The sequence below is a fragment of the Somniosus microcephalus genome, chromosome 32 (assembly GCF_052327205.1).
Source record: "Somniosus microcephalus isolate GS21.2 chromosome 32, FLI_Smic_1.0, whole genome shotgun sequence".
In the NCBI taxonomy this organism is placed as follows: Eukaryota; Metazoa; Chordata; class Chondrichthyes; order Squaliformes; family Somniosidae; genus Somniosus; species Somniosus microcephalus.
The window spans coordinates 32,403,326-32,416,811 of NC_141018.1; the positions used below are offsets into that span (position 1 = coordinate 32,403,326).

At 44.1% G+C, this 13,486-nt stretch overlaps 1 protein-coding gene across 2 annotated transcripts in view; it reads right to left on the minus strand.

The window, feature by feature from the left end:
• Positions 1-228: 228 nt before the first annotated feature.
• etfa (electron transfer flavoprotein subunit alpha) overlaps positions 229-13,486 on the minus strand; it is a 53,178-nt gene continuing 39,920 nt past the window's right edge. Inside the window, exons 11-12 of one of the 2 annotated variants that reach the window (XM_085972320.1) lie at positions 8,508-8,588; positions 229-1,351 (exon numbers count right to left, since the gene is read on the minus strand). In XM_085972320.1, coding sequence (XP_085828446.1) covers positions 1,319-1,351; positions 8,508-8,588 — 114 coding nt within the window. In that variant the 3' untranslated portion in view covers positions 229-1,318. The remainder of the gene's footprint in view (positions 1,352-8,507; positions 8,589-13,486) is intronic. The other variant, XM_085972321.1, reaches the window with a different exon arrangement.

Sequence of the window (13,486 nt, forward strand, 5' to 3'; positions counted from 1 at the left end):
TTACCAACCCCAAACGAGACGATTCGATTGAGTGACGTGCATAAGCTCTGCTGGGATCAGAGGGGGAGTGGGCAGATTTCGCCAGGACAAATGGTCCCCAAGCACTGATCACCAACTCCAATTGCTCTCTGCACTCTCTCTACTTAAATGATGTACACCACTTTAATGTTATTCGGATGGTATGGCCCATTTTTGTGTCAGTGCTCCTGATGTGCGAGGACACGGATACAAGAGGATGGTCACAGTTTAATTACAAAATAGTTACAGTTGATTACCACAAAATTTGATGCTTAATCCACACATTGCAACTGAATTAAATTCTTGCATATAAATTGTTTACCAATCTAAGAATTAACCAGCTACATTTTCTTGATGCTGTATTTCCTTCCAGAATGGCAGCCCTACCGTCTTCCCCTTACAAGATCACTGTGTCACATACAATTCCCCCCCAAGAGATGTCTTGGCCCAAGCCCCCTCCAAACTTATCTGCAGTCACATCTCTCTCCTCCACTGCAGAAGAACAAACCGTTTGCCGGAACCACTCAAATTGGAGAACCGTGGAGGCTCTACATCATGTTGCGTTAGAATCTTAAATTAAAAATACCTTTCATGGAGTTTTCTTTTGCAGACTTTTTGAACTGCAATGGGAGGGGGGAGAATTGCTCTAGCAGCCAAGGGCAGTGAAATAATCCACATGATCTTCAGCAATCAGAGCCTTCCCCAGAGTGTTATTAGGGCATGAAATGTAGGGGCACAACACAGCCGTGGTATTAAGCTGGAGAGAAAATATTGTTCAGCAATCCCACTGCAAAATGCATCACAACGGCCCTGCTGCTTGGAGACTCCTCTGGCAAAACAGTCAAGACTCTTGAAAACAACCCGAAACAAGTTGACAGCTTACAGGCTCACACCTGCACGTCTCTCCACGAGTTCCCTAGGAAGGTGCCACGAGAGACCCAGAGGGGAGAGAGAGAGAGATCTTAGAGGCAGATCACATATACCCAAGCAGTCAGCTGTGGAGTAGGGTTGGAAGAGTCCTGGGGGGCCAGGGAATGTGGTCATCTTCCTCCCATCTTAGCTGGGCTTGGTACATATACAGCTGGCATCCAAATTCTAGAACCACAATCCAATAGACAACAAAACAGATCTTCTAGCGTAATCAATTAGCTGTATCGATAGTTAGAAACAAACACTGGGTGCATCAAAAATAATGTTCAGTATTGATGTACACATTATCTGTACATAATATTCAAATTGTACAGGTCCAATGAGCGAATCAGCGTCAGATTAATGACCAAGTTGCAGGACCTTGGCATTACTACTCCAATAGAGCGGTCATCTCTGGGACTGCCTGCAGAGAGAAACAACAAGTACAGTCAGGACTGAGCCCAGCATTTATTAGACAGGTTCCACTGGAACCCATTCAATGCATTTTTGAAGTTTTTTTTTTTAAAGTTAAATTAACAAAAGGAGGAGCAAATAGTGCTTGTAGGTTCAACAACAACAACTTGCATTTTTATAGTGCCTTTAATATCGGAAGAGGTCCCGCGGCACTTTACAGAAGCGCTTTTTGAATTGACGAGCAGGGCTGCTGGAGGAGCAGTCGTCGGTTTGAAAGAAACGATCGAAAAAAGTGTCAAGGACTGCTCCCCGAGCAGTTGCTCTTTCTGGTCCTGTAACTTACGAATTCTCCTTTCTACTCTTCCTTCCTGATGGTACGGTTATCAAACAGAAAGCTATTCCTCTTGACTCATTCCATCTCTCCCTCCCCTCTCTACCCGCCCCACCCCCCAGCTCTAATCTTGATCATTTCGATAAAGAACCTCCATTCTATTCAACCGTTATGATGGGTGTAACCCCTCCCCATCATCCTCAGAAGATGCCCCAGCCCAAATTTCTGGCTCCACACGAGCCTCCTCCCACCTTACTTCATCTCACACCCATCAGCACAACCTTCCATTCCTTTCTCCCTCATGTACTTATCTAGCCTCCCATTAAATGCATCTGTGTTATTCGTCTCAACTACTCCCTTGAGGTAGGTCGGGTAGCATCGAGAAACAGAGTCAACGTTTCGGGTCGAACCCTTCGTCGAAAGAACCGTTCTGACGAAGGGTCATCGACCCGAAACATTGACTCTCTGTTTCTCTCTCCTCAATGCTGCCTGACCTGCTGAGTGTTTCCAGCACTTCCTGCACCCGCAGTATTTTGCTGTTGCACTGCTTGAGGTAGCAAGTTCCACATGCTTAACCACCCTCTGGATAAAGTGGTGTCTCTGGAATTCCATATTTGATTTATTTGATGGAGCATAAACACTGGACAGACCAGTTGAGCCGAATGGATGGTTTCTGCACTGTAAATTCTACGCAAGAGTACCTGATGCAGGATTAAGAAGCCAAGAGCCCAGCAAAAAATTCAAACTCAGACCGATGGGTTCTCTTGGCTGCAAGGCTACGGTGTGAAATGAGCTTGGACATTCCCAATCCAATCTATAGCGAGCAGCGAGAGGCCAACAATGTTTAAAACTATTGCTAATTTACACTAAATTGGCACCTTTACTCACGGAGGCCACAGTACAGCTAGTGTAGAAATTGAAAAAAGTCACGGTGGTACAGTAGATGGTATTGGGAGAATCTAGAATTAGGGGTCACTGTTTAAAAATAAGGGGTCGCCCATTTAAGACAGAGATGAGGAGAAATGTTTTCTCAGGGGGTCGTGAGTCTTTGCAACTCTCTTCCTCAGAGGGCGGTGGAAGCAGAGTCTTTGGATATTTTTACGGCAGAGGTAGAGAGATTCTTGGTAAGCAAGGGGGTGAAAGGTTATCGGGGGTAGGCGGGAATGTGGAGTAATCGGATCAGCCATGATCTTATTGAACGGTGGAGCAGGCTCGAGGAGCCGAGTGGCCTACTCCTGCTCCTAATTCGTATGTACTCTTCAGAGATGGAGGCTGATGAACCTTAATGTGCATTTTTATCTCTGACCTGGGAGTGTGTAATGAGAAAATGGTTCCATTCCCCAGCACTAACAACCACCACCTTGAACATAAAATTGATTTTTTTTTTATTGTTTTTTTTATTATAAACTGAATAGTAGAAAGAACATTCATGCAGTGAAAGCATCGATTTCCCCAGATAGGTTTGGCTCCTCTTTAAAAAGGTGAGGGCTCAAACTGAGTGAGCGTTCCATTTATTTATGCGAGATCTAATTGATTCAGTGATTGTTCACTGATCACTTTAGCCAGCGCAGTGGTCACAACAACAGCAAATGCCTCGATTCAGGGTCCCATTTAATTTTACTAGAAACCCGTTGGGTTTTTTTTTACTCTGAAAAACTCTAAAATTAATTACTAAAGACAAGACGGTTATTTAATCAAAAGGACAGGTTTGACTATAAAAGACTGGTTTTTTTTAAATAAAAATTAATTCTTGGGACGTGGGCGTTGTTGGCAAGGCCGGAGGAATTTCTTCACTCGAAGGGTTGTGAATCTTTGGAATTCTCTGCCTCAGACGGCTGTGCATGCTGAGTCTTTGAGTAGATCCAAGGCCGAGATAGATAGATTTTTTGACTCTAGGGGAATCAAGGGATATGGAGATCGAGCAGGAAAGTGGAGTTGAGGTCGATGATCAGCCATGATCTTATTGAATGGCACAGCAGGCTCGAGGGGCCGTATGGCCCACTCCTGCTCTTATTTCTAATGTTCTTATGGCCTATCACTAGTTGCCCCTTGAGAAGGTGGTGGTGAACCGCCTTCTTGAACAGCTGCAGTCCGTGTGGTGAAGGTGCTCCCAGTGCTGTTAGGGAGGGAGTTCCAGGATTTTGACCCAGCGACGATGAAGGAACGGCCGATATATATCTAACTGATCCACGAGATCCAATGGACCAGAAGGTTTTGGGTGCGACTGCAAGTTTGTGCCGAGTTATCTGATCTCGGTCAGGGAGAGAGTGGAGCCACTAATGTCACTATGGGCTCTTCAGGGCTTATAGAGGGGACATTCAGTCAAGGTTCCCGCTCCTGATCGCATGTGAATACCAGACGAGAACAGTATCGGGTTTGGATGTGATGCTCTCTTGGTCAGATAGCTTGCCAACACTCGGTCACAGGAGCAGGGCCGGGGGCGAGGAAAGAGGGCAGAAGTACACACAAACATTGGGTATAAATACCATTCAAATTATCTCAAAAACCTGCAGCTTAATCTGATAAACTGACTCTCCGAAGCAATGGACTGATCGTAGGTGAGAGAGACACGGTTAAGATCTGAACTCACATGGCTACGATTACCCATTGTTTATTACAGGGAAACTTACTAAAACACTCCTGCCGCCAGTCATGCTTGGGAGAGTTGGTCAATAATTAATGAGCAAAGTAAAGCCAAAATGAGAAAGAAAAAAACCTCAAGCCGTTTCAAATCACAGTAAACAAAGCCCCCTTCTTCTACCTGGCATCTGGCAGTCAGTCCCGCTCCCACCACAGGTGCCCTTAACTACTACCAATTGCTCATCACAGGTATTCAGCCAAAAAATAAATAAATAAAAGTCAGCTGGGCATGTAAATGTTCGTTCGAAAACTAAACCCAGTGGCTAGTGTTAAGTATCAGTTCTGATGAAAGGGCCTGTGGCCGTCGCAGTGCTCGAGGAGCCCAGCTGAACTCGCCAATGATGAATACAGCCTCTCAATTATTCAAGAGATCTGCATTTCCATTAGCTGGAAATAAAGCCGTCGTACAAAATTTATTCAGGAAATTGTCTACACGTTGTTTCTATCTCTCGACACTTTGTCTCTGGATTATTAAAAGCCGCACGTTTACTGCCCGGCCTGCAGGCACTAGACAGAGAAAACTATTAAACTTTGGCAGGGATTCTTTCGGGGATGCTACTGCCCTATGGCGTCTCGCACACATCACACAGAGCCCTGTGCGTAACAGGAGCTCAAACAGCCAAGGCAGGTCCCTAGGTTTGGTCCCTGGGCTCTTCAGAGCTAGTTCATCGCAACTGTGCAGCGCCAGAGGTGCTACAGGGTCCCTGAGTTAGGGAAGAGGAGGAGGAAAATGGATAGAATCTTGCCTCTGGTAGCTCTCCAATGACCCCTGTTGAAAATTGTGCATTTGGTGGGGATAGGAAATCACAACAACTTGCATTTAACGCAGTAAAATGTCCCAAGGCGCCTCACAGGAACATTATCAAACAAGACTGGACACTGAGCCACATAAGGAAATATTAGGACAGGTGACCAAAAGCTTGGTCAAAGAGGTAGGTTTTAAGGAGCGTCTTAAAGGAGGCGAGAGAACTAAAGAGGAGGAGAGAGAACTAAAGAGGCGGAGAGGTTTAAGGAGGGACTTCCAGGCAGCTGAAGGCACGGCTGCCAATGGTGGAGCGATGAAAATCGAGGATCACAAGAGGCCAGAATTGGAGGAGTGCAGAGACCTTGGAGGGCTGTAAGAGGTTACAGGGCTAGGGAAGGGGAACCAAGGATGAAAATTTTTATTTGTTGGTGTTGCTGGACCGGGAGCCAATGTAGGTCAGCGAGCATAGGGGGTGATGGTTAACGGGACTTGGTGCGAGTTAGGACACGGGGCAGCAGGGTTTTGGGTGAACTGAAGGTTACGGAGGGCGGTAGAACAAGTCTGGAGGCATCAAAAGCATGGCTAATGGACCTGCAGCTTGACAAAAGTAGGGTGCAGGGCCTCCCCAAAAGGCCCAGTGGGTTTGCACAGTGATCAGCAAGCACAGGGGTGATGGGTGAACAGGACTTGGTGCCAAATCATATCCTCTGGCATCCAGGCACTCCCAACAGGGGTTGCTTGATAACAATCAGGAACGAGCCAGCCCTCGGCTGATCTCCCCCTTTTTAATCCAGAGATGCCGAGACATCCTTGCCGTGAATAGCAAATTCAACAGCAGACCGGGAACTGACGGGACTTTCCTGGTCTGTATCTTTGAGTTACTCGCTGCCTTAACCAGCTGAGCTACCCAGAGAACCAATCAGAAAAATGTCAAAGTCTTCCACTGTGCTCCAGTTAGCCCGAGTGGAATCATTTTTACTAAGCCTGTTATTTAGTATTAGGGCAACCTTGCACCTTAATTCTATAGGGCAAGATATGGTTAGCAAATTTTTAATTATATAACGTCACAGTTGAAGTTGTAAAATTTCATTCGTTAGACACAGAGGCAAATGAGGCCATTTTATTACTTTCATCATTAATTAAGAGCAAGAACTACAATAAGTACTGGACAATATGCATTACCGCTAAATAACGCACTGGAGGATTAAGCCGCCTAAATATTCTTTAAATGCATTAATGCACGGAATATTGGAGCTACACACATTTAGGCACAAGGCAAGGCTTTTCCACTTTCCACTGTTGTTTTTATTCCTTGCTGTGCTGCTTTTATGTAACTTGCCAAAAAAAAAATTGCTTCTCCTGCTCATCAAAAAGTAAATTAACAAAAAACACAAAAAAAGGGACGGGAATCAGTGGATTGCACGGAACAGGAAATCTGGTATTTACACCAATGGGCCACTTCTACTTCTCATGCTTCTTAAAGTGACTTGGCACATTAATGACAGTGCTCAAGATTATGAAGAAAAATGAACAGCACTGCAATCAAGCGATACTGCCCCCTTTTTTTTTGCTTATGTGAAGCCACTGCAAGAGAAAAATAAAAGTCACAAGGATTCATAAGAACATAAGAATTAGGAGTAGGCCATACGGCCCCGCGAGCCTGCTCCGCCATTCAATAAGATCATGGCTGATCTTCGACCTCAACTCCACTTTCCCGCCTGATCATATCCCTTGATTCCCTTCGTGCTCAAAAATCTATCGATCTCTCTTGAATATATTGAACGACTGAGCCTCCACAGCCCTCTGGGGTAGAGAATTCCAAAGATTCACCACCCTCTGAGTGAAGACATTTCTCCTCATCTCAGTCCTAAATGGCCGACCCCTTATCCCGAGACCCCTCGTTCGAGACTCTCCAGCCAGGGGGAAACAGCCTCTCGGCATTAATCCCCCTCAGAATCTTATATGTTTCAATGAGATTCACCATATCGTGACTGTTTTCAAACATCCCATTTAAGAACTGATTAATTGCACTAGTTTAAATTGAGCAAATGTTGCTTATGTACATTTTTTTTTTTTTTTTTTTTTTTTAATTACACAGGCCTAGCAAAAGACATTTTGTCCAATTTTGCATTCCGGTTATCAACACAATATAGTTTCATTAAAGATTAGAGAGCGAGTCACCGCAGACTGATCTTACATGCCTCCAAACAGCTGATCAAAGAAGCTCATCTTAGTCACCTACCTGTCAGCTTAGGCAAAAAATGATGTGATCCAGGGATAGTGAAGATCATAATCACGGTTCCCATTTTTTCCCCCCCAGACAGCAGGTGCTGGCAATGGTTCTGCAGTTGCCATTTACAGCTCCTCCAGACCCGTCTTTTGTTTCTTTACTTGCCCCATTACCGCCCCCTTTTTGCCTCGCACCATCATCCGTTTGGTCGTGTTATCACTCCTGCCCTCAACCCGATCACAGACCTTCCCTTTCATTCTTTCCACTCCACCCCACCCCACCCTTTCCCTGCCTCTGTACCTGCTTAAAACCTGTTACAGGAAACTTTGGTTTATCCGGAGGTTAACTGTCCGGAATGCTCGAGCCACTGGCAAAAATCAGGAGCCGTTTCGTTAGGTTTTTTTTCTTTTCGTTGCTTTTTTCCCCCCCACCAGTCAAGCTCTGCAAGGTCTCGCTGAAGCTGTTGCTAAGCTACAGAGACGCTTGCAAGGTACGGCCGACTGTTTAGAAGCTGTTGCTAAGCAACAGGGTTTGTTGCCAGATACGGAGCTCAAAATCTCCGTATGTTTCAACATTAGCGCTGGTTTGTCCGGCAGTTTTGATGGGACGGCAACAGCTCGGTCCCGTCGGTGCCGGATAGCACAAAGTTTCCTGTACATCTGTAAGCTTTTCCAGTTCTGACGAAAGGTCATCGACTGGAAACATCGACTCGGTTTCTCTCTCCACAGATGCTGCCTGACCTGCTGAGTATCTCCAGCATTTTCTGTTGTTATAGCGAAGGAGTGGTTGGGAGAAATAAAATAACGGAGATGAAATTCTTTTAAACAAGGAAAAGTTTTTGTCTCCTGCAATGAACGGTACACAAACAGATTTGCATTCTGAAGTAACAAATGCATGTTTCAAAGCCATGCCTTCAATTTCATTAACAAGCTGTTAATTACACAGAAAACAGAGAAATTGGCCCATTTTCTCGTGGAGAGAGAATTTCACCCCCAATTTACTATCTATCAGCACAAAAGCAAAATACTGCGGATGCTGGAAATCTGAAATAAAAACAGAAAATGCTGGAAATACTCAGCAGGTCAGGCAGCATCGGTGGAGGGACAGAGAGAGAGAGAGAGAGAGAGAGAGAGAGAGCGGAAGTATTTTTGCAGCATTTTCTTTATACTTTATCAATCAGGCTTGCCATCATCTTTCATACACTAACAAACGAGACTTACTTTGAAGAGGTCGGCCACCAAGCCATAGTCCGCTACCTGAAAGATGGGAGCCTCGGGATCCTTGTTAATGGCCACGATGGTCTGCAAGGAAAGCAGCACACCCATTAACAGATTTTCCCAACTATCGACAATAAAGCATGTTCCTTCAAAAATATAACTCGTATAAGCATTTTCCATCACTAAAATAAGCAGTTTTACACAATTCCACCAAGCTCTTAGGAATCCCTCTCTGTACCAGAAACCAAACACCCTCCCAAGAGGTCACCACACAAGTTAGTAAATATTTATTCTGCAGGATTCCACGGGCTCGCGCTCCTGGCTTTAATGCTCCACTGCCAGAAGTTACATGAATCATCATCTTGGGAGCAAAGGACTCACCTTTTGGGGGGGGGGGGGGGGGTCTCAAGTCTACCTAGCTGCAGATGTCAGCATTTCTGGGAAGTTGACTGATGTCCACATACTTCAGTTGCAGCTGGCGTCGCTAGACTGGCCACCCTGGTCAATTCTCGCTTTCCCCCCCCCACCCCAATCCAACAGTACTGCTGTAGGTCTCCCCATCGCCTCTCTAGCCGAGATCAGCTAACTCAGCACTAACTAGGGCTTGTATTTTGTCAGTTACTGGTGATCCAGTCTTCATAAATGCAGTGTAATCGCCAGTTTATTGCTTAGTTTGATAAATCGAACCCATGTTCGGAAAGGAACATGTTTCAGAATCAGAGAAATTACGACACAGGAGGAGGCCATTCAGCCCGTCGTGTCTGCGCCGGCTGAAAAAGAGCTATTCACCCTAATCCCACTTTCCAGCTCTTGGTCCGTAGCCCTGCAGGTTACGGCACTCCAAGTACTAATTAAATGTGATGAGGGTTTCTGCCTCTCCCACCCTTTCAGGCAGTGAGTTCCAGACCCCCACCACCCTCTGGGTGAAAAAAGTTCTCAACTCCCCTCTAATCCTTCTACAAATTACTTTAAATCCCCTGGTTATTGACTTCGCTGCTCAGGGAAATAGGTCCTTCCTATCCACTCTCTCGGCCCCTCATAATTTTATACACCTCAATTAAATCTCCCCTCAGCCTCCTCTGTTCCAAAGAAAACACCCCCAGCCTATCCAATCTTTCCTCATAGCTAAAATTCCCCAGTCCTGGCAACATCCTCGTTTTATACCTTTACAATTCACTGCCAAAATATTCAAGCACCACACCTAGCGGTAACTTCCCCAGAAATTCACCAATCGATGCCTTTGTTTCTGGGAAGCACGCGACTAGGGTTTTAAATAATTTCAAAGCAAATCTTAGCAAACAGAAAAAGCAACCCGCAAAGAACATGCTCCTTAGATTTCAAAAAGCATGCCAGAGCAAAAAATATAAATTATAGATCGCAAGGACAAAGGCTTTTCCGGCTGCTTTTAGAACATCGTAGTGCAGAAGATTGGGATGTGGCTAATGCACGCGGTAGTAAAGCTTACTCCAGAGGCGGTCACCATGGTTACTGGAGCGGAAATATACTAGGTGACCTCCTGTGACATTACACACAGGGAGTTAAGACCACGTGTAGTCTTTAGATGAAGTGGGATTAGGGGGGGGTAATAATTGGACCAGGGTGAACTGCATGTTCCGTCCTCAGTTTAAAGTCATACATTCTGTCCTTATTCTTAGATTTCCATTGTAATTTTTTATGTCCTACTGCCTATGTAAACTGGTCACACTATTTACTTATACCCTCCTGCCAGTGGTGGCGCTATAGCACCAGGAACAGAGATACAAACACAAATAAAATAACCATCGTGTAGTTTGTCACAAAGAGAGAGGAAATACTAGACAAAAGAAACATCAGCGGCCTGTGCGACAAGGTGATATTGTTCAAGGTTTGGAACGCCACGATTCTAGCAGATAATTGGGAGGTTCCACTGTATCTGGACAAATAATGACCACATCCAGCTAACTGGTAATGCGGGAGTGTTTTTAATTTTGGGGGCTGCATGGTACATGCCAGACCAAATCTTAAATACACAGCTTGAAGTGAAAAGTTGGCCTTTGGAAGGGCACATCATCAGAACACGCTCCTTTGGGACTGATAAAGTACAGGCACATTTTGTGTACTGTCGACTTTCCTTTTTATCTTAATGCAAAGCTACTTACAAATGGCTATGGACACATCAGTTAAAGCGCAGGTTATGAAGCTAATGGCACTGACTAAGGTTTTAAATACGAGTTTTCTTAAACTGAAGCCATTATTTTACAGCCATTTATACAGCGCGATTAATAAAAGAAAACAGGTTTAACATTAAATGGAAGAGGATTAATTTCTTTGCCTATTTGGTAATGAAATGGCATTTTCACCAGCAATTATTTACAGTCGTACAGCTTTCTGATGCGGCAGAGCTTTTAGGCTCAGGTTATCTACTCTGTGGGACGCCCAAGTCTTAAGAATAACCACTCTAAGACACAATGGATCCAGACAGAAACATATGTTACATGGACGATACCATGGGAACCAGGTGGTTTGATTTAGGAACATCTGTACTGAAAGTTGGTAGTTTATCTGGTACTAAAGCAAGTCTTAAAAAGAAAAAAAAAAGTACAAACAAATTTGCATTTATACAGTGCCTTTCACAACTTTGGGATGTCCCAAAGTTCTTCACAATCCATTAAATATGTTGATGGTAGTCACTGTTGTAATGTTGAGAGATGCAACAGCCAATTTGAAAAACAAGGTGCAACAAACAGCAATGAGCTGAATCACTAGTTAATCTGTTCTGGTGATGTTTGTTGAGGGATAAATGTTGGGTCAGGACCAATATTCCCTTTCAGCTCTGTGACCGCGCAGCTTAAAACAGCGTATGCGTAGATAGCACTGGCTGAAGCCACTTTAAAAATCAGATTTACCCAATCTATCTAAAATAAAATAGGAAAAAAAATCCCTATTTTGTCATAAAATGATCTGAAACTTTCATAGTCCAAGTACACAAATGAGGGAAGGTCTCCCTGTGCAACAAAAATCATAAAAATTATTTTATTCAACAGTTCAGAGGAACTCTTTCCCCCAATATGGTTATCTTTAAATAATGCAGGCCGTTTAATTCCTGCAGTTTTTATTAGGGAGCGTTTCTCTCCTCTCTCATAAACTGGTTGGAGAATTTGGTGAAGGCTCAAGTCGATACTATTAATCTCCCGATAAGAATTTTTTAATGCCCCATTGGACCCGCTAACGTTTTAATTCAACTACATCATTAACAGAAAGCTGTGTCACAGCAGTATTTTAATATCGGCATAAAAATAATCTCGACTCGTTAGAATTTCCCGGAATATTTTAGGTTTAACTTTTACCAAAGTGTAAGTGCTTAAAAACTATTTTAAGAAAACCTCTAACAATCTCTTCATAACCAGTTACCGCTGTTTTTTTTTTGGTACGTTTCCAACAGAGAACGTTAATGGACTCAAGCAAGTAGAAAGCTCTTGCACTGTGGCCGATTCTGCGTATAGTTTAGATTGTACATGGTTATGTTCGAGTCCATGTGACAGATCTTTAAACAGAATAAATTCAGTCTATTTGAATCTAAAAACTGGAAGCAGTACTTAGATAGCAAGGACAGCAGAGGCAGAATCCATGCTAAATCATTATACAGTAAAGAGATCGTGCATTAATAATGGAACATTTGGAATGCAAATGTAGTCATACGAAACAGGAAACCGCAAGTAACAGTATATAAACACACTAATTATCAACTACATTATTAAACAGAAGGGAGGGAGAAAAAATATTTAACCACTGGTCAAGAATTGCTTTGATTTAAATAGGTTTTGATAACTCTCGATACCTCAGTATCAATGTTCCCTTTAATTTTTTCGGGTGCGCAGCTCCTTTGACGGACTGCGCGGCCCATTTGAATTTGTCGCATGCACAGTTTTTCCATTCAAAAGCCGGCGACCAGCCTGCACGGGATCTCCAGAGCGCTGCGTGGCCGCGCAGCTTAGTGGGAGCATTGCTCACTACCATAGAGAAGTAAAGTAGCGCAAATCTGGAACTTGCTCCCCCAAAAAAAGGCTGTGGCTGCTGGGTCCACTGAAATTTTCAAGATCGATAGATTTTTGTTAGGGAAGAGTATCAAGGGATATGGAACAAAAGCTGGCAAACGGTGTTGCGGCACGGGTCAGCCATGATCTAACTGAGGGGCTGAATGGCCTTTTCCTATGTGACATTACAGTTTCAGGTTTGATCAAATACGAACACTGTAACTTAGGTAACATTTGATAGCCATCCGAATTCAAACTGCACTTGCAGATTCGGATTTATTTTATGCAGCAACACTAGCTAAAGCTAAGGGAATGATTGAGCTACTGCGCATCACCACGTTAGTGACTAGTCCTCAGTACAACAGTGTGTCAGCCGTGGCTCAGTGGGTAGCACCCTTGCCAGAGTCAGAAGGTCGTGGGTTCAAATCCCACTCCAGAGACCAGAGCTCAAAAAATCTAGGCTGACACTCCAGTGGCAATACTGAGGGAGTGCCGCACTGTCAGAGGTACCGTCTTTTGGATAAGACGTTAAACGGAGGCCTCGTCTGCTCTCTCAGGTGGACGTAAAAGATCCCGTGGCACTATCTCAAAGAAGAGCAAGGGAGTTACTCCCGTTGTCCTGGCCAATATTTATCTCTCAATCAACAGATTATCTGGTCATCACCATATTGCTGTTTGTGGGAGCATGCTGTGCGCAAATTGGCTGCCACGTTTCCTACATTACAACAGTGACTACACTTAAAAAAAAGAACACTTTATTTTTTAATACCCATATGAATTTTCTCCCCAGGTGTTGATCTTTAATTCCTGGAGACTCCAGGCCAATTCAAAAGTACTTCATTGGCTGTAAAGCGCTTTGGGACGTCCTGAGGTCGTGAAAGGCGCTATAGAAATGCAAGTCTTTCTTTCTCAACAAGGCAGTAAATGGATCACAAGGAGAAAAAGTATATAGCACACTGAATGGCATCA